The following is a 21,378-nucleotide window of genomic DNA, read 5'->3' on the forward strand; positions in this document are numbered from 1 at the left end:
AGTTAAGGACTTATAAAGGCAAAGAGCATGCGTTATGTTTTGTCTATGTGCAGGAAGAAGGTCATCCCATGTAAAGCAAGATTTTGTTTATGAAGCAGAAACAGTAGTTTTGTTAAAGTTGTGCAAAACCAGGCAATTTTCAAAACTCTTAACAGACCTTAACATGTGTAAGTCTATTTATGCTTTCTAGTTCTCTCCAGCAGTTTTAAAATTTGAAACATAAAGTTAGCCACCAACATAACACTGGCCATCACATCCCCAGTGACACACTTTTCCCAACAAGGCCACACCCCTTAATACTTCCCAGACAGTCTACCAACTGGAGCTCATGCTATTCAAATCTATGAGCCTGTAGGAACCATTCTCATTCAAACTGCCACATTCCAAACCGGATCTGAACTACCACATCAGTCTTCAGTGAAAGCAACTCTTTTACCATTAGATCTGGTTCTTTTCCTCCCTACAATTAGGATCCCCACCAGTACCTGGGTAAATCTCATAGTATTTCAGGGACTCCTGTGTGCTGATAGTTAAAGTCTACAAAGCCCAGGCATCAGGCTCACTTTCTGTTGTGAGGGCATTTCTTTTCCTCCCTGCCTGTTGGAAAATTATAGCCAACCCCCATCTGCTAAGGGTTAGTTGAACTGTCTGCTTGCATGCCTTGACTTTGGGAAAGCAACAAGCTCTCCTTTGTGCTAACTGGCCCAGTCACAAGCCTATTCCACACTTGTTCCTGCCTCAGGATAGAGACTTCACCCCGAAGCTAGGGAATTTGCATATCGCCTTTGTAAGTGTATATACTGAGAGCTGCAGTCAGTGCAGTGCAGTTGGATTTGGAGATGGAGTAAAGCATTTCTGGTAACACAAATAATTCAGTTGTGTCTTCCAAACCCTACCAGGCCTCCACCCGATTCGGAGTAGCTGTTCGTGATGCGGGCACCCCACCTGCCTCCACAGCCATGCAATTTGCTTAAAGCTCTAGGACTTGGGTGGGAAGAAGCAGAACTTTGCGTTCCCATCTTTCAAGTTTTGTGTGCCAGGCCTCAGAGGTCAGAGGTGAACCTGACTCTGGGTTATCAGTGCCACCTGGAACAAAGGTTAACTGTGGCTTTCAATCCCATTTACCCCTTTGTATTCTTCATAGAGTTTTGTTCTAACGATTAATTCAGGTGTGTTTGCGGTAAGGGAATTTCTGTCCCCAATTTCTGCACAGCCAATTTCTGATATTTATGGCTACTTACCAAAAAAAGGTATTTGTCTTTACATAAAAAATATGCTTGCTTGTATATGTGCAAGATGGTAGAAAAAAAAATCTTCACAGAATCCATTAGCTCCTTTAAAATTCCATTTAAAGACGAACAAAGAACACAAAACAGAGACGTGGAAGCAAAGAATGAATTGGCAAAAAAAGGGATTCACATCCCAACATACTTCCATGCTATCCACTGACAAAGTGCATTTTCAGAGGAAAAGCCAGCATGGTAAGGAATATAAGCAAAAGCAACAAGAGAAAAGAAAACAAAAAACTTCAGCTATTAACCATCTAGAAAGTTTTCGGGGAGTGGTGGACTCTGGGGGTTTGACGGTGGTCTTTCTATCCACAAGCAGGCTATGGTAAGCAGCTTATTTCGACGTAACATTTACAAACACTGTGATAGATGCTTGAGAAATACAGTTGAATAATATTTGATTCAAGGAGCCTACGACGATGCAGCAGGGAGAAGCTGCAAGGACAGTGATGTCCGGGGGGAATACAGGGCGATCAGAAGAAAATCACTCATGAAAGTGAAAGGTCATTTTCTGGGGGCCTGAGGCTGGGGCATAGCTGACGGTTAGTTACCACCAGCCGCCAGTTGACAAGGTCCTCGGGCACCGCAGAGTTTCGGGCTTCCCGGCAGGGGGCGCCGTGGCCCCGCATCGGCCGGCCGTTACGTTTCCGGGCAGCGAAGCCAGAGCCGCTACCTCCGCCCGGCGCGCGCGCCGCCACTGTGGGCTGCTCCGGTCCGTTACCGGGGCAACCGCGGCGCTCCCTCCTCGAGGGCCGCGACCGTCTCTCCGCGCCATTTTCAAACTGCGCTCGTGCCGGAACCATTGTCGCAGAGGGAAGAGCCAGGGAGGGCGGCGGGTCCCGAGAGCGAAGCGCCTCGCGACGGAGCTGCGGTGAGGCGCGCACGGGGGACGGGCGGGCTCGCGGGGCCTCCGGGGCGGTCCTCATCCCCGAGGGAGGGAGGCCCGGGCGCTGCCGGGAGGAAGTGGGGGGAGGGCGGCGCGGGACTGTCCCACCGTCCGTCGGTCCGCTCGTCCGTCCGGGGCCGACCGGAGAACTACGGTTCCACCTTCCAGGCTGAGCCGGGGTAGGTCCCCACACTCTTGGTGTTTGTTTTTTAAACGCTTCTGCATCTGCTCGTTGGATATTTCCGTGAAAGTAAGAGGTGCCCCAGCGTTTAGTAGACTGCTAATTGTAAATGCGGAACCTACCATTTTCGGTTGTTGTGATTTAAAAGTTGTCGTCTGGATTGTAGGGAAACCCTAATATATACTTTTTTTCTTTACTCCCCCCTCCCCCGGGAGGACTTTACTTATTGTGGCCCATGGTGTTTTGATTCGTATTCTCAATGTCTTCATCTCTTCGTCTTCGTGAAGGATGGAAGGAGATGAGATGGTTTCCTGGTACCTGGAGTTGGCAGCTGTCAAAGAGGAGACGTGTATTTCTTGGAGTTTGCCCAGCAAATCAATCTAGTCAGATGTTTTTCTTGTGACCAGAAGAGTTTCTCTAAAACGTCCGGAATCAGTCAAGTCCCTTCTGTGGAAGGACCCAGAAAGCCTCTCAAGATCCTAGATTTGTTAACGGGAATAATCAAGAAGAGGCACTACTTTAGAAGTAGTCCCATGGTTGGGGACCTTATTTCCTTTGGACAACCTTCTTTGCTCTACGCTTTAAATAGGAACGGTGCCATTGGTACTTTATCCTACACTGGATGTTCGGAGCACCACGTTTCGAATGTGTTCATTTATGTGCACTCATATTTTTACTAGTGGTGAAGAATGTAATTTTTATTTGACTTCAAAATATGAGTTCTCTGGCTACAATTATTTGGCAAAGTTTAGAAAGGAGCACGTTTCTAAAGAAATGATCTTTGCATAACTCAATTTTAGGGCAGTTTGATGGGGATAATAATGATAGGTGTTTTAAAAGGCTACTGCTAGAGGCATAGCCCAGTAACAGAGTACTTTCATAGCATGCCATAGGCTCAGCTTTCAATCCTGAACACTGTAGTGTAAAAATGTATTCTGAGGTACTTATATGTGTGTTACTTTAACAAAAAAGGAAGTAAAGTTGGGCATGGTGGTGCATACCTGTAGTCCTGGCACTCAAAGGTACAGGCAGAAGAAAAGCTTGAGGCCACCTGGTCTTCAAAGTGAATTCTAGACTAGTCAGACATTATAAGGGCTTTGTCTCAAAAGCATGAAAAGAACCAATATGTGAGTGGAATTTACATGGTGAAATGCACAGACCTTGAGTGTGCATGTAAAAACTTCCCATCAATGCCTGTGCCTGGGTTAACTTACCCTATTAGGTACTTTCATCACTCTGGAAAGAAAGCTTTGTCCTCTCCACTCACTCTCCAGCTCCTGTGAAACCGTCCCCACAGTTTAATTTTTACCTGTTTCCGAGCTTTTTGTGGCTGTGGTTAAAAAACCAGACCCCCCCTAGCAGGCAGAAATTAGAACAATCTTGAGAAACCAAGTGTTTCCCTTGTGATTCTTCACATGTATTTTCGATGAAAACCTTCCTACCCCTTTTGGGTTTTTTTCCTTTAAATACCCCTTCTCCCAGCCACTCTACCCCTGCATGGGATATGAGTCTCAACCCCAGCGTGCTGGTTCCTGTCAATAAACCTTATGTGATTCCAGCAAGGACAGTCTCTCGTGAGTTCTTGAGGGTTCGCGTCATCCCGAGACTTGAGTGAGGGTCTCCCTGCTCTGGGCGTCTTTCATTATCACATAGAGTATGTGTCTGGCTCCATTTGCCTGAATGTCCTTTGAGAATCATCCATGCTGTCAGGATGTATTGGTAGCTTTTTGTGTCTTATCTGCGTCATGCTACGAGGCATAGGGTGTGGTAGCTTGTTCACCCCCTTTTCAGGTCTGTACACTGTTGGACACACTCTCGGAGTCTCCCTGTGGATATTTGTGTCCATTTTCTTTTATAAAGGTGTAGGAACAGAATTACAGTGTTATTGACTAGGACTGTGTTTCATCTTATAAGAAACTGCCCAACTTGTTCCAAGGTGACTTTCTACTCTCTGAGAGATGTGTGGATTTCATTTGCTAAGAGCTCTCACTGCCTTTGCACATTGTCTGTCCCTATAGTTAATTTTGTATTCCTGGTGCATAACACCAAAAAAATGCATGTTAAGGAAAATAATGTTAAGCAACTTTTCATATATTTCTCTCGAGAGATCTTTTGCAATGTGTCTTTTCAAATTTTTGTATAAGTAAAATTTAGCTTTAATACAATTTGGGGGGATAATTTGAAATTGGGTCACACCATATATCCCTGGGCTTCTATGTACAGGCTGGTTTCAAGGTGAGGGCAGATTCCCTGTTTGTCTCCAAAATGCTGAGATTAGAGTCGTGCGTCTCCATACCAGATCTGGCCTCAGTTTTCTTATTGGATTATTGTGTTATTAAGCTCCAAGAGTCTATTTCTATTCAGAATGCAAATCTTTTCTTAGATCTTGTGAACTATTTTCTGGTCACAATGCCATTAAGCCTAATGTCAGCCAGGCCCTCACGTTTTCCTTGATAGCGTGTTTGATGAGTTGATGTTTTCCACTTTAATGAGGTCTTGCTTATCCTGTTTTTCTTTTATGTTTACTGCCACCAGGGAGTTCCCTGTGGGTCATGGGCATGGCCCCCGTGGGGCACTTGTCCAACATGAGTGGGATGCTTGGCTGCCATCCACAGTTCTGGAGGAAAGTGGCATTTCCTTCAAGGATCCCCTGCCTGCCTCTGGAAGAATCTTTGTCTCTTTCTAGAATTCCTGTTGTTTTAACTTTTACATTTAGGTTTATGAAGAAACACATGTTGTAATGTAGCAACATGGAAATCAAATATATTGGATTGAAATCAGCTTTAGTTATAGAACACTGACTATCCAAAAAAGAAACCAAATGATTCTTTGGCGTTACAGTTATGTTTAACAGCTGTGTTAATCCTCTCTTCCAGGGCGTTAAGTTTGGAGTGTGACTATAACTCACTCTGGAAGCAAGATGACTACAGCTGCAGAGAGGAAGTATATTAACATTAGGAAAAGGTTAGACCAGCTGGGCTACCGCCAGACCCTGTCAGTGGACTGTCTGCCTTTGGTAGAAAAACTTTTCAGGTAAAGAAGAAAATATAGTTAAAAATGTGTGTAATCCTCAATCCACTTACCGAGTTCGTGGCTGACCTTTTCATGGTAAAGCAGCAAGTAGATTTTGGAGAAGCCCTTAAGTCATCTGAAGCTTGCCTGTTCTCTCTTCAGTCCTAAGGCTGGTCCTCAAAAGAGGGCCTTTTGGTGCAGGATGCTAGGGATCACTATACCCACTGTGCCGTTCCAAGTCACCATTTCTGAGAGTCTCCCTGAGGGCAGTTACAATGAGGCTTCTGATAGAGGTCAGAGCTGCCCCTCCCCTCTCTGGCTTGCCATTTATCTTCATCCTTTGGCAGTGATGAGAACTAACCACGAGTCACGTGACACTCTGTAAACTTATTTGTGCTCTCAGCCTTGCTGTTTTGCACACTCCTCCCTCTGCTTGTAGAGTGCTCTCCCTTTCTGCTCTTGCTTTTGTGCCACAGCTTCTCACCTTCTATGCTGTGTAGGACAGTCACAGCTGTTGCTTTTTACACTCACCGTGCGTCATCATTGACATCTGGGTTTAGTCCTCTTTGCATTGCAAACTTCGTAAGACCGCCATGTTCACATACAGCCACTGTAGATATAGATCTGGTAAGCACGAAAATGTTTACTTTATCATGTTCCATGATGTCTCTGATAAGTTCTTCATTAATAACTGCATGTGTGTGTGTGTGTGTGTGTGTGTGTGTGTGTTTTCTTCTCACAAACCATTTAGTGAGTGAGTGTTTTTTTATTTTTATTGCTCTATGTTCTGAGAGGTAGGAGTGTGGTTCTGATTTGTGTCTTCCTGGATGTAGCACATAGCACACAATCAGTCCATATTCACTCAATGACAAGCCAGTTTCACAGGCTTCACTGACCTAGAGAGGGATCAGGGGGAGAGAGAACAGCGACTGGGCATGGTAACTTATTTTGTTACGTTCCCTAATTGGATGTTCCTAAACAATGGGATTTTCAAACTGAAGGTGAAATTAACAATGAAATTACTTTGAGAACCGAAAGGCAAAACAGCCAAACAATAGTTTGATGTGTTTATATATTATAATTTATAGTTAGGCCTGCTTTGAGAAACTTTTGATAACCTTGAAAGAACCCTACTGTTCTTAAAATTCTTAAAATTTTATGTTATTTAACATTAATGTTATATTTAATCCCTTTTAGATATGTATTTAAGTTACTAAAAGTCACGGAAGATGTTTCTGTGTTTGTATTTTCTCTCTTTCCTTTAGTGATTTAGTTCGTACAACAGAAAGCCTGAGGCAATGCAGGCTGTCCTCGGCAAAGGCAGAAAAGGAAAGCGCCAATTGTGATTTTGTTTTGGAACCTTATAAACTTGAAAATACAAGACTAAATAAGGAGAATAATGAATTGTATCTGGAGTTAATGAAGCTCAGAGAATACTCAGACAAGCACATTAAAGGTACACGAAACTCTGATGATTTAAATGAAGGGTCCTTGTGCTCTTTGTTTTATAAGTGGAAAAGGCTAATATCCCTTTAAAATACTTGATATGAACAACTAACTGCTAACAGCTCCCTAAATACAGGGTATTGAACTGTATCGAGAGAGTGTAAATAAATGAGCATCCCATAGTTATGACAATGTTCACTGTATGCAGATTATGCTTTTGGTTAGAGATTAGTGTAGAGAATATCAGAGGTCAGAATGGAAGATAATTTCTCAAAACAAAAAGTGATGAAAGAGTGAGAGCCATGTGTTAGTCACTAAGCAGTGTTTGGGACAGGTGGCCGATTTCCAAGGTCAAGGGTAATTATTTGGTTATCTTACTATAAATCTTTTATTTAAAATTGTTTAGCCTAAACCCAACTTATTGGATCAAAGCCATGGAACATTTTGGGTGTATACAATAATATCAATAAAACAAAGTCTCTTTCCGTGCTTGTGAGTCATGTGCAGATTTGTTAGTGGCTTCGGCTTCCTGCAGAGCGTGTGTCGCTCGGGTGTCGCCTTTCACGTCTGTGCTCTTGGCTTGAGCCTTAGAACTGTTTCATCTTCCCCACTTTAAGACTTGAAAACCACACTGAAGAAATGTGCCCGGGAGACAGCTGATCTGAAGTTTCTGAATAACCAGTATGTACATAAGTTCAGACTCCTGGAGAAAGAGAGCAAAGCTAAGGATGAAAAAATCCAGCAGCTTCAAGAAAAGAATCTGCATGCTGTAGTACAGACTCCGGGTAACTCGTTGGTTTCCTTCTTCAGCCAAGGTGGTTAAAGTGGTTGTGAATGCAGCGCTGTGGGCTATACTTATTTTCCATGAGCTCTGTTAATTTAGAAAGTGTAGCTCTAATCTTGCCAGCTACTGAGAAAGTAAACTGACTCTGAGTTTTATACCACTCCAAGACAAGCTACCCATGTAACATGTTCCTGCTACCTACAAAGATAACTATGGAGGTGTTCATTACTAATTCAGATTATAGCATTATAGGTGACATCGTCTTATATTTAGTTTTGCTCTTTAGAGTTTCAGTTATCCGATGTGTGTGTGTGTACATGCATGTGTACCATATGCATATGGTAGACCAAAAGTCAACTTTCAATTTTGTCTTCTATCGCCTTCCAGACTGTTTTGAGACAAGGTTTCTCGCTGAGTCTTGAACTTGCCTATTAGGCTAGGCAGGCTGTCCAGCAAGCCCAGGTATCTTCTTGTCTACTCTGGTGCTGGGATCATAGGCATGGTCCCAACACGTGGTTGCTGGGGACTGAACTCAGGTCCTGAACAGCAAGCACTGCTCTGTCTGAGCATCTCCCAGCCCCAGTTATCTGTTTTTTGACAGTGCTTAATAAGCATGTGTTTCTTGCTGTCAGTGTTCCTTGTCTGATGGTGACAGGTTAGCGCATGACCCTGACCATTGCAAGGCACACTCTGCTTTTAATCCTGCCAAAATCTAATCTGCCTGAGGGACAGTTTAAACCTGTATGTGTATGCCTAGCTTGCAGGCACAGAAACCTTATTTTATAGCCTTGTCTTATCAGATGTTTCAGAAATACATTGTTCAGTTATAGGTCAGCGTGGATATTTACAGATGAGCCCACTTTATAACAGGTTAGCTTGTGCTGTTTAGTACCTAAGAAAAGGGTCTGTTTGTCCTTTGTTTTTAAACTATACATTTGTTTCTGCTTTCTTAGGTGGCAAGAAAAGAAACATTGCATTTAGGCGCCAGAGGATGCAAATCGACGAGCCAGCCCCACCCTCGGAAGTCAGCTCGTACCCAGTTCCTCAACCAGAAGACCCGTACATTGCAGACCTCCTGCAAGTGGCTGACAACAGGTGAGTGATGTACTTCCTCTGCCGAGGCTGGGAGTGGGAGAGGGATGCTTAGCATGCCTGAGGAACTGAGTTCAGTCCCTAACACCAAAGTCGTCAACGTCATCTTCATCTTTGCTGACTTGATTGATCATGTGATCACTGTTGTATTATAAGGCGTATTGAGGGAAGGATTGGGTTTGTCAATTGTTGTGTCCCCGTGTCAGGGTACGATCAGATCACCTGGAGGTATCCTTTAAGGAACTGTTTACACTGTAGAAATGCCATCAGTCTATGAAACAGTGGGCTGTTTCGTTCTGTATGCTTTGATGTGCGTACACAGTCTCTTCTGCGTCGGTGTTACAGGCCTGCGTGTGTGCTCTTGTTCTTAGCTTAGAGTAGTAGACACTTTTGGCTGAAGTAAGAATTTGAGACGAACTCTCTGCAACCTACTTATTGCAGCTCATGGACAGTTTCTCTTCAAAGCAGCTGTGCTTCGGGCTTTTCTAGCCAAAAGTGGGGTATGCCATACCGAGCCAAAAGACTCCATGTGGAGTTCAGACGATTTGGACAAAGTCCTGACTCTGTTAGAACTTACAGGTTCTAGGAAAAGTAGGCTTTGCTGGTGTCACGTAGAGCACTGCAGTTTTCTCAGCTCGTTTCTCTTCAGAAGCATAAAGTAGTTTATTAGGCAACACAGGGTTGGCTAGGGTCAGAAAACACCCTTATTTTACTTAGTGATGCTATGAAGTTTGAACTGGATTTTCAGTTTCCTGAGCCTAAAAATTAGTAGCTGTGCCTCAGAGTTGTTCTAAGGACCCAATGAAACTGTGAGCTGCTTTATTGCATGTTGTGTGTGAGTTTCCAATCACTTGCCTCTCAATTTTGATATCTGCTCCTATAAAATTAGCTCCCCAAGGTGATGTGCTGTATCCGTGCTGAGGCACCGGGACCCTTGAGCACAGCCCTGCGTCTCTCCTGCGACACCTGGGACTTTGCTGTCCCACCGTGGTGTCTTGTCTCTCTCAGCCGAAGTCTCTGCTACACATGCTGACATTAGTCATACCTGTTTCAGGATCCAGGAGCTGCAGGAGGAAGTCCACCAGCTGCAAGAGAAGCTAGCGCAGATGGAAAAAGGAGTGAACGATTACAGCAGGCAGGTGGGGCTTGTTCATTTGTCGCTCTGGGTCAAGGTGTGTGTGCTCTGATCAATCATGACTCGAATTGTCTTATATTACACATTCCTAGTTTCAAGTGCCACCTTTTTCTCTTTCAAAAAGCCTGTCAGTTGAGTTAATAGGTAGGGTATCTCTACAGTGCCTGGTCCGTTCCCTTATTGTTCACTGAGGTGAGCAGTAATCTTAGTTTTAGTTTTTCATTTATTTAAAGCATCTCTCCCTAAATAAAAAAAATTTTCCCAAATAAAAATTATAAGTAAGAGTAATTTTTTAAAGTATGACAACATACTTTTATAATTTTATTTGTTAGGAGGGCCAACAAGATGGCTGTGTGGGTAGAGGTGCTCATAACCAGGCCTGATGACCTAAGTTCGATCTTCGGTACCCACATGGTGGAGGGAGAGAACCGATTCTTAAAAGTTGTCCTCTGACCTCCATTTATGAGGTGCACACACAGAATATATAAATAAATAATTTTTAAAACCACAAAAAGTGATTGTATTATTATTATTTTTTTACTTTGAATATAACTTTGAATGTTCCTCTTCCGGGCTGCCGTCTTCAGTGTGGTTCCTCTGGGAGTCTTACTACAGCATAACACCGTTGTCTGAGCAGCAAGAGCTTAGCAGATGCCACATTAGATCATAGCTACAGTGAGCTCTGGGCTCTTGCCCTTTATGTCAGTGTTTCTGTCTTTATTGTTTCACTTCCAAATGTTGCCCCCTCTTCCCGGTCCCCCCTCCTTGCTTCTGAGAGGGTGCTCCTCCCCACCCCACCCATCCACACTTCTCACCCGTCCACTCACCCCCGGCTCACCCCACTCCTCTTCTTCCCTTCCCTGGGGCATCAAGTCTCTGCAGGATTAGTTAGGAGCATCCTCTCCCACTGAGGCCAGATAAGGCAGTCCATTACTCCATGTGTGCCAGGCCCACAGACCAGCCCATGTGTGCTCTTTGGCTGGTGGCTTAGTCTCAGGGAGTTCCCAGGTGTCCGTGTTATTTGGGACTGTTGATCCTCTCATGGGGTTGCCATCCCCTTCAGCTCCTTCAATTCTTCCCCTGATTCTTCCATAGGGGGCTCTGACCTCAGTCCAATGGTTGGCAGGAAGTATCTGCATCTGTCTCAGTCAACTGCTGGTAGAGCCTCTCAGGGGACAGCCATGCTGGGCCCCTGTCTGCAAGCACAACATGGCATCAGTAGTGTCAGGGTTTGGTGTCTGTGCATGGGGTGGATCCCAAGTTGGACAGTTACTAGACGGCCTTTCCTTCAGTCTCTGCTCCATTTTTTTAAACCCCTTTTCTTTTACTAAGGAAAAATTCTGGATCAAAATTTTGAAGGTAGATGGTGACCCCACCTCTCCACTGGGGTCCTGTTTAATTACTGGAGGTGGTCTCTTCAGGTTCTGTCATCCCACTGTTGGACATTTTGGCTGAGGTCATCCCTATTGAGTCCTGGGAGCCTGTCACATTCAAGGTCTCTGGGACTTTCTAGAGGTCTCCCCGCCCCCACCCCCATACAGCTGCATGTTTTCCATTTATTCTCCTGACCTCTCTGGCCTTCTCTCCCGTCTCCTCCCAGATCTAATCCTGCCTCCCCCTTCCCTCTCCCTCCTCTCTCCCACCCAGGTCCCTCTGTTCCCCCTTCTAAGCGGGACTGAAGCACCCTCACTTGGGTCTTCCTTCTTAAGCTTCCTACCGTCTGTGAGTTGTATCATGGGTATTCTGGATTTTTAGCAAATATCCACTTTCAGTGAGCACATACCACGCATGTCCTTTGGGTCTGGGTTACCTCACTCAGGATGGTATTTTCTAGTTCCATCCATTTGCCTGCAAAATTCGTGACTTAGCTGACCAGCACATTTTATTTTCTACTGTGCCTCTCGGAGTTTAAGCTTGGTAACGTTTCTCGGGAACATGGCTGTGTGTTTTTTTTGTATGATTAGGTACATATAACTCTATATATACCTAATATGTTGGTATAACTCTTAATTTGTAAAGTACTTTGAAAATTATTTGGATTAGAAAAAAGTTAAAGGAAATTTTCATATCAAACCAAAAACCAAACAAACCAAAGCACTTTAGTGAAGACACTAAAAACAGCGGTTTTTGACCTGTGCACAGGTTGTGACCCCTTTGGGGACATGTATCAGATATCCTGCATATCAGATATTTGTGTTACAATTCATAACAGTAGCAAAATTACAGTTATGAAGTAGCAACACAATGCTTTTATGGCTGGGTCACCACACACGAGGAAGTGTATTATAAAGGGGTCACAGCTTTAGGAAGGCTGAGAACCATTGCGCTAAAGTCAGGTCTTTACACGGGGCTGTGGCTCAGAGGCAAGGAGCTTGTCCAGCATAAGGCGCTGGGCTCAACTCTCGACATAGCAATAAAAGACAAAAAAAAAAAAAAAAAAAAAAAATAGACAAATTGGATGTCGTTGCTATTTTTCAGTTTATAACCTCCTTTCCCCCAAGCACTTTCTCAGCATAAACGGCCCAAGCGTTGCCATCTCTCTGAGGTGAGGCGTGTGGAGGATTTGCTCGGCCATTCTGATTGGAAGCACCGGCGGCTGTCTTAGTTGAGTCCTCTCTGCTTTTGATTCTTTTTGCTTGAGTTTGTTTTTCTCAGAACTTCTAACAGGTTCTGAGGGATGGGGGGTCGGCGCAGTGGTAGGCAGTTACCGAGCATGCTCAAAGAAAGCCCTGGACAGAAAGCAGCACCAGCACGTACCAGCACCCCGTGTTCTGCTGTCCCCAACATCTGCAGACACTCTATCAGCACTTTCTCAAGCTAGCTCCTCGCTTCAGCTTCCTGTGTGCACCGTTAAGTCGTGATGCGTGTCCTCAGGGTTCTGGTTCAATGCTCAATCCCTCCGCTCCTCCTGCAGCAAGGAGCTGCCTTGTACATGACAGTCCAGTCCTGCGGAGCCACTTCTGCTGCCTCGGATATTTCCCATGATTCCGTGCTTTGGTGCATCCTGCCTGGGGCATCCTTTTTCTTGATACGGCGTTGCTAGAACCTTGTGTGGACATTCTGTATTTGCAAGACCTTTGGTGTATTATAGGCACAGAATGCAGAGTGGCTCGCTCCGTCCCTTTAACTGCTGGTGCCTTCCTAACAGCATTGCCTCCGCTCTTCCGGTTAGCAGCCACTATTGGGATGCTTGCTAGCTTTCCCTGCTAAGTTCTCTGCTCCTGAAGGTCAGAGTCCCTCGTCTCATCCTTCTTTATACCGGTCACTAGTGAGCTGAATTGTCTCCCTCTCCACGAAAACAAAAAAGTGTTTTTTTCCTATTCTTACATGTGACTTAGTATCAGTATATGGTTAATACTGGTTAAATACAAATAATTAAATTCTCTCTGTTTTCATGTGTTTTTTAATACCGAGTGAGACAGCAACCCAGTCTTTCCCTTTCATTCACTTCTCCATTCATCCTGCCAAGCACCGCAGCATGTCAGCCTTCCTGCAGTACTCGAACATGTGTATAATCTGCCGAGACATTTCTCTTCATATAAACAATCCCCTGATTTTAAAGGAGAGAAGCAAACTAGAAACTTAGAATCAGTTCCATAATTGAGTGCTGTGTTGGTACTGTTAAGGATGCTCTGCTCTGTGTTTTGCACACGTGTGGATTCCAGTATAAATGGCGACTGTTTGTGTGCACTGCTGTGACATCAGTAAAGAGTGTGTCTGAAGGAATGCGCAGTTAGGGATTCGCTTTGTGACCAGACTTTATCAACCGAAAGCACAACTTTGTGTTCTCAGATTGAACTAAGAGAACGAGAGATAGAACGGCTGTCAGTTGCTTTGGATGGTGGACGTTCCCCTGATGTTTTGTCTCTGGAGACTAGAAATAAAACCAACGAGAAGCTTATTGCCCACCTAAATATTCAGGTAATGGCTTTTAGGGTTGTTTCATTAAGTATATAAAAACTTTAGTTCTTATAATACCTGTGTAAAAGTGACAGGCTTGTTCACTGAAGAATTACAAGGTAGTTTTTGTTTATTTATTTTGAGAGAAGGCCTCCTTATATAACCTTAACTGGTATAAAACCCTCTCTGTAGACCAGGCTGGCATTGAACTCCCAGAGATTTGCCTATCTGCCTGTCCAGTGCTGGGATTAAAGGTGTGAGCCGGCATGCCTGGCCCTGGAGGGTTTCTCATAGAACCAGCTAAGAACTAAGGGGCAGCTTTTGAGAAGTCAGAGTGCTCAGTGAGGCAGCAAGTAAGGGAGGGCCAAGGCACAGGCAGCTACCCCAGGCAGTGCCTTCAGTTCTCCTCAGAACAAAACGAAACACTGTGAATAAGTGAAATGCACTCGGGAGGGAGAGAGACAGGAAGATCAGTTTATTTCCAGCCTCAGCCCTGTAGTAAATTCTAGACTAACACGAGATACATGAGACTCGATTCTAAAAGAACAGAACAACAGCAAAATGTATAAATGCATAGAGAAAACACAAAGAATATTTTAAAATATATTTCAGAAGCTTATTTTTGTGTATTGGGGAATTCTTGATGGCTCTGTATTTTGAAAAATGTAATGACTATTTTATAGTGTAAAAGATGATTTTAAGGTTTACATATACTTATATGTGTTATATGTCCTAGATTATATGTGTTGGCTATAATACATGCTATTATCTATTTCATACTTTACATACCTTATATAAATATGTAACCCATTAATGTGGTGAGCGTGAATTTTTGTAATAAGATGCTGTGTAACATACAAAATCCAAGGCCGTTCTCACCATCTGCCTTTTCATCCTCAGATGAACTCGTGGTGGTGCGAGGACGCACAAGCCTCGGGTTTTATCTGTGTGTGGCTGGGTGGGGCTTGTTCAAAGATTATAGAGCAGCATTCAAATACTGTTGTCCAGTGGAAATGGGAATCCAGACAGACAGAGTGAATTGCAAATAATGTATTTATGCAATAGATCCAAAGCTTCATTTCAGCATACAATACTTGCTACTTTTCTAAAAAACAGAAAACAAATAAAATCCTAGGACTTTGACACCCCGTGAGTTTTATGTTTGTAGCGCATCTCAGTTTGGACTCACCATCTCTCAAGTCTCAGTGGCTACGTCTAGATGCCAGTGGCCACTCTATTGGGCAGCACAAGCTAATCTCATTGTGACATCATTCTTTAAGCACTGTCGGGAACAAGTTCACACACATTTCTTATCTTTTTGTGTTTGAAAATCAATGCCAGTGGACATATACTTCTATTAAAGTCACATTGTGAGTTTTGGCAAAAGAAAATAGTATTTATGGTTGCATATACAAAAATACCTGAATTTAACTTCAACGCCTTTTAAAATATAATATTTAGAACTTCTAGTTTGAAGATTCAGGATTTTGGATAGTTTTTCAATTTATTTACTCAACCACTATGATTATAAATTGGATTTAGGTTGACTTCCTTCAGAAAGCTAATAAAGAACTAGAGAAGCATATTCACGAGCTCATGGAAACCAAGGAAACTGTGGCAACTGAAGTTGTGAACCTGAGCAGCAAAAACGAAAAGCTCTGCCAGGAGCTGACCCAAATCGACCAGTTAGCGCAGCAGCTGGAAAGGCACAAGGAACAAGTGCTGGAGACGGCGGACAAGGAGCTTGGGGAGGCAAAGGTGATGCCAGGACTGGGCTAGGACCTCAGCACAGAGGGAGAGCTTTGGGGTTTGCTCAGTGGGGGTCTGGTTTTGTTTTGTTTTTCCAACACAGTCCTGGAACTTGCTCTGAACTCAGAGGTCTGCCAGCTTCTGCCTCTGGGATTAAAGGCATGCACCACCATGACTGGCTTTTTTTAATTTTATTTATATTTTATGTATGTATACCTGCAGGCCAGTAGAGGGCCTCAGATCTTATACATGGTTGTGAGTCACCCTGTGGTTGCTGGGAATTGAACTCAGAACTTCTAGAAGGACCGCCAATGCTCTTAAGAGCTGAGCCCCCCCTCCCCCATAACCCAAGGTTTCCTTAAGCATTATTTCCACCCTGTGAAGGATGGCCTCTGTTCTAGCTGGTTTAGTTCTCCTGGTGCTCCCTGTTCATAGAATGGATGTCTAGACTCTATTCTGATTTCTTCTACAGTTTCCACCCTTGTCTGTTCACCTCTGAAGTCCGTCCTCTCTGTCAGATTTATCACGAGTCCTTGAAAGACTATTTTTGCATGTGTGTATGTGTTTATATCATGTACATGCATGTGTGTGTGTGTGCGTGTGTGTGTGTGTGTGTGTGTGTGTGTGTGTGTGTGTGTATGCATTGGTGAACACACCTGCTTGTAAGCTTATGTGTGTGGAGACCTGAAGCTGAGGATGTCTGCCTCAGTCACTGTTTATTGCTGATGGTTCTATCCCCGACCCAGAGCTCACTAATTCAGCTTGTCTAGCTCCTGAGCTTGCCCTGAGGACCTCATCTTAGATTCTCTAGTGCTGGGATTACGGGCAAATGCTAAGTCAGCCCAGCGTTCATAGGGCTTCTCAGGATCCAAACTCTGGTCATTAAGCCTGTGCAGTTTGTCTTTTATTATCTGAGCCATCTCTCCAGCCCTCTAAAGGCATTTTAAAAACATTTTCCACATATATTTTATAGTTGATAACTACCATTTTTAATCTTCCTGCTAAAAAAATGCACAGAGAGAAATTTTATGATGACAGCATTAATCTTTTAAAGCAAGTTTTACGGTATTTATAATGCAACAGTGAGTCCAAAAAACCTTTTTCCTAGAAAGTCTCACAAAATTGTACCCCATTTTAACATTTCATACTTGATGCCCTTTTTATGATTAATTGTGGAAAACCCAAAGATTTGCACACAATGAAAGAGAATAAACATAACAAAATCGCATGTCAGAACACACACACACATCAGATGCAATTCTGTATATTAAGAAATTAGTAAATGTCATTTGTAATTACATCAGAATGAAGTACACCAGTGAGGTGGAAACTTGAGATGACAGAGCACTAGTGACAACTGAAGAATGTGTAAGTGGAGCAGCGTCCTGTGTTCCTGTGAGTGTGGCTTAGGGGACCTGGGTGTAACGCAGTCTGTGAGCTCAGCTAAGGTCCCATCAGAATGCAGTGCCAATTTTTGCAAAAGTAGAAAACAGTCCCACAGTGTATACGGGCTCTCAAGAGACAGCAGTCTTGGAAGAAGACATGGACTGGAGATGTAGCCCAGTTTGTAGAGTGCTGGTCTTCCGTGTGTGAGGCCTTGGTTTCGATCTTCAGAACTGGGCTGTCTGGGGTGGGTCTGCTTCTCAGGTTTTAGTGGATTGCAGTGCACCTCCGTCTCTGCTCTCTCTGCTCCTTTTGAGCCTTCTGTGCTTTCACATGCAATGCACTGGACATGGTGCTTCATGGCCTGTTGACAAGGCCCACAGACGTCAACTTGAAGCAACAATGGATTGCTGTTGGATCCCAACATTTCACTGGCTTTCTGCTCATCTGTAGTGCAAGCAATCCAGGTTAGTAAAAGCAGGCCGAGAGCAGGGAAGAGCATGGTTAGGAATGGACTACCATCGAGAAAATGGTTCTTTACCTGACAAGTGAGTTCACACAAACACTGAGGACACCACAGTATTAAACAGATGCTTCATCTCACCTTTATTCTCTGTTCATTGGGGCTGAGCATTAGATTCGAGTCCCAGACCTTATGGATTTAGAGAATGCAAACCAGCTGCTCTGATTCAGGATGCCATAGTGATGGATAGTCTGAGGGTCTTAGCTACTCACCTAATAGCCTTTTTATTCCTAGAAAGAGATTAAAAGGAACCTCTGTGAAATGCGGAACCTCGAGGAAAAAATGTCAAAACTGCAGTGGGTAAGTTGATGACACACTGTTGCCAGTGTGTTCGGCGATGACCTGATGGCTGGTTTCATAGGTCTATTGAGATACAGTGTGTGTGGAGCATATTCAGCCGTGCCCCAGTCACGGAACTGTACAACCGTCACTGCCAGTCCCAGAACATTCATCACTCTGGCAAGAAAACTCCTACCCATGAGAGTCACTGTTACCTCCTGCTTAGCCCCTGACAGCCACTCACCCACCGTCAGGGTCTAGAGTTACCTGACCATTTGGCATAAATGGATAATGAATCCTACGTCCTGTTGCATGAAGGTTCTTCTTTCATTTAGGATGTTTTCATGGTTTGTGAGGTCGCAGCATGGAAGGGGACTCCCTTCCTACAGCTGAGTATTAATGGTCCACCATATGATTATGCAATTTCATGCTGTTATCTCTAACCATTCATAGCACAGGTTTGTAGGTAAAGCTGAAAATCTGAGACCCTGTTAGCAATTCTGCATCCTTCTAACTACTCCATAACTCCTCTGGTTACTACAGTAACATCATAACTGCTAGTTATATAAAAGTACTCGTTGAAATTGCTTTGTCTGGTGTAAGTCAAGTGGTTTTCCTAGTCACAGGGCTTGTCCCTGTGTCTTTTTATTGAGAAAGCTATGCTCCACACCAAGAGACTCCTCAATACAGAGACTGCTGGAATTAGCAGATGCCTTACAAGTGAAAACTGATGGTCACCGGGGGCGGGGAGCTCTCTTCAGTTGTGTAGCCTGCTTTATCAGAAGGGTTTCCTGTAGGATTGGAAACAAAGAACAAAGATGACTTGTGTCTCTTCCTTCTGTATAGTCTGTGCTGCTGCATTTGAGATACATGCATCGCTATGGTATGGTAGCGTACATTCACTGTTTGTAGATTTTTATACACATGGTATAAACAGCACATGATAGTGGCTTCTTTCTTCCTCCTTCCCTCTCTTGCTTTTCCCTCGCTCTCTCCCCCTTTCTCCCTCCTTCCTTCCTTTCTGAGACAGGGTTTCTCCGTATAGTCCTGGCAGTTCTGGAACTCCATTTGCAGACCAGGCTGGTCTCGAACTCACAGAGATCCACCTGCCTCTGCCCCCGAGTGCTGGGGTTAAAGACATGTGCCACCACTGTCCAGTGGCAGTGGCTTCTTTTTATGTTGAGCTCAGTAAGCCTTGAGTGGCATCGAGTAGCTGTTACCTGAGCTGAAGGAGCTCACTCTCAAGTCCCGTACCTAAAGGGGTGTTGATGAGGTGTTTTTTGGAACATGACCTCCGTGTGCAACAGGGCTTGTTTGCTGCCATTCAGTATTGTATAACATAGTGAGTGCTGAGGATGATTGACAGAGCTTGTCTCAGGTCCGGGAACGATTTTCGGTCACGGTGGCTGACACTCACTCTCAGGACTTTCTTATGGTTCCGGTTAGTATTTCTGTATTTTATGTTTTTCTGAGATAACAGTGATATTGATAGCTAATGTTCACTAAACACCTGTCATGGCAGAAACAGTGACTGTGTCCCTGGGTCTGTTCTGCTACCCTCTTCAAGCATATTATTATATTCATCTAGAAAAAAGTAGGTTAACTGCTAAACAAATGAGTTAGAAATGTAAGGGCTCCTTCCACTTTCCACAAAAGAGCATCTGTTAGCATCTGGGTCTCAGGGCATGTTTGGTTTTTTTCTCCTTTGTTTGTTTACTTTCCTTTAAGTTCCTTAAAGTTTTCTTTTACATGCAATGTATTTTGATCATATTTTTTTTTCCTCCTGTTCCTCCCATATCCTCCCTACATATCCAACTTTTATATCCTCCCTCCTCTCAAAAACTAAGCAGAAGCAGAGGTCAAAACAAACAAACAAACAAACAAACAAACAAAGTAAGACAAAAATATAACAAAACAAAATGCACAGACAAAACCGTGGAGTCTGTTTAGCGTTGGCCAGCTTCTCCTGGCACAGGGCCTGCCCTGGAGTGTGGTTAATATGCAGAGGGACACTCCACTGGAGAAAACAGATTCCCTTTTCCAGCAGGTGTCAAATGCAGACGGCCTCTTGGCTAGAGGTAGATGACAGTGTCCACTTTCCTTCTCTGCTGCCACCCTGTCTGCCTCGAACCCGTGAAGCCCTGTGCACTCTGCCACAGGCTCTGTCCCCGCATCAGCCCTGTTGTGTCTGAAGCCCGTTTCCTTGGCGTTATCACCATCTCTGGCTCTTAGACTTTTCAGATCCTCTACCACATAGATCCTTGAGGGCGGGTTTGATGAGCACATCCCATTTAGAATGGAGCTCTCAAGCTGCTTACTTTGCACATTGTCCACTTACGGGTCTCGGTGTTGTTCCCATTTGCTATGAGAAGCTTCTCCGATGAGGACACAGAGTGGCAGTGATCTGAGTCCCAGCATGGTGTGGCAGCTGTGGGTCCTTCTTGTATGGTATATTTGTCACTAAAAGTATATGCACACGTGTGCACACACATATCAATATACTATCATATATATATATATTGTATATATGCTGCTATAAGTGTATATATAGTTATAAAAAGTATATACTCATATATATGCTTATAAAAGTATATACTCATATATATATATATATGCATGCTCATAAAATATCCATTTTACCTGTAATTGCTATAACAGTTAATGAGGTTATTAGAATACTCAATTATAGGATCAACATTTTGCAGGAATTAGACGTAAGCCATAAGGAGAAGGAGAGACTGAACGGTGAACTACTCTTGAAGTCGGACCTGGAGACTGTTGTTCATCAGCTTGAGCAAGAAAAGCAAAGACTTAACAAAAAGCTGCAGAGTTTTGCAGTCACAGGTAAGATGCTGTTTTTATTAGTAGATGAGCTTTTGTGCATCTGTTAACAGCTATTTGTTGAGCACTGGCTGTGGAGCAGAGACCGGCTAGGCAGCGTGGGCACAGTCGGAACCCCTCCCTGCACTTTGACCAGCTGGTATAGGAGAGGCTACTTGGATGTTTGTGATAGATGTGTGTGCTTCTTTGAGACAGACAGAGAAGACCATTCTGAAACGGCAGAAATCGAAGTTCAGTCATTAAAAAAAAAATTTATTGGATATTCTCTTTATTTACATTTCAAACGTTATCCTCTTTGCCTCTATTTCTATCCTCCCTCCCCCTCCTCTTGTTTCCATGAAGGGGCTCCCTCTCCCAGTCACCCTCTCCTCCTCACCACCTTGGCGTTCCCCTACACTGGGGAAAACACCCTCACTGGATCAAAGGCCTCTTCTCCCATTGATGCCAGACAATGCTATCCTCTGCTACACATGCAACTGGAGCCATGGGTCTCTCCATGTGTGCTCAATGGATGGTGTTTTAGTCCCTGGGAGTTGTGGAGGGTTTTGTTCTTTCCATGGGGTTGCAAGGCCTTTCAACTCCTACAGTTCTTTCTCTAGTTCTTTCATTGGGGTTCCTGTGTTCAGTCCGATGGTGAGCTGCAAACATCCTCCTCTGTAGCAGTATGGTTCTGGCAGAGCCTCTGAGGAGACATCCATATCTGGTTCCTGCCAGTAAGAACTACTTGGCATCAGCAATAGTGCTTGGGTTTGGTAAGGAATCCTGTTATATTGCCTTAAAATTGTCCCTCAGTGTCCCCATTTGATCACCCACTACTTTGAAGCTCCTTACTCCATTCCAGAGGCTTCTGCCCTTCCACCTGCTCCCCCACCGAATTC

At 44.0% G+C, this 21,378-nt stretch overlaps 1 protein-coding gene across 1 annotated transcript in view; it reads left to right on the top strand.

Annotated features, from left to right (window-relative positions):
• The first annotated feature begins 2,091 nt into the window (after nt 1–2,091).
• The window catches only part of CEP135 (centrosomal protein 135), a 54,925-nt gene continuing 35,638 nt past the window's right edge, over nt 2,092–21,378 (top strand). The window contains exons 1-10 of the mRNA XM_080920841.1: nt 2,092–2,160; nt 5,233–5,389; nt 6,634–6,824; nt 7,432–7,599; nt 8,552–8,693; nt 9,745–9,829; nt 13,618–13,746; nt 15,268–15,483; nt 17,615–17,680; nt 20,365–20,503. Of these exons, the coding sequence (XP_080776967.1) occupies nt 5,277–5,389; nt 6,634–6,824; nt 7,432–7,599; nt 8,552–8,693; nt 9,745–9,829; nt 13,618–13,746; nt 15,268–15,483; nt 17,615–17,680; nt 20,365–20,503 (1,249 nt within the window). The 5' untranslated portion in view covers nt 2,092–2,160; nt 5,233–5,276. The remainder of the gene's footprint in view (nt 2,161–5,232; nt 5,390–6,633; nt 6,825–7,431; nt 7,600–8,551; nt 8,694–9,744; nt 9,830–13,617; nt 13,747–15,267; nt 15,484–17,614; nt 17,681–20,364; nt 20,504–21,378) is intronic.

This window comes from Micromys minutus (assembly GCF_963924665.1).
Source record: "Micromys minutus genome assembly, chromosome: 1".
Classification (NCBI taxonomy): domain Eukaryota; kingdom Metazoa; phylum Chordata; class Mammalia; order Rodentia; family Muridae; genus Micromys; species Micromys minutus.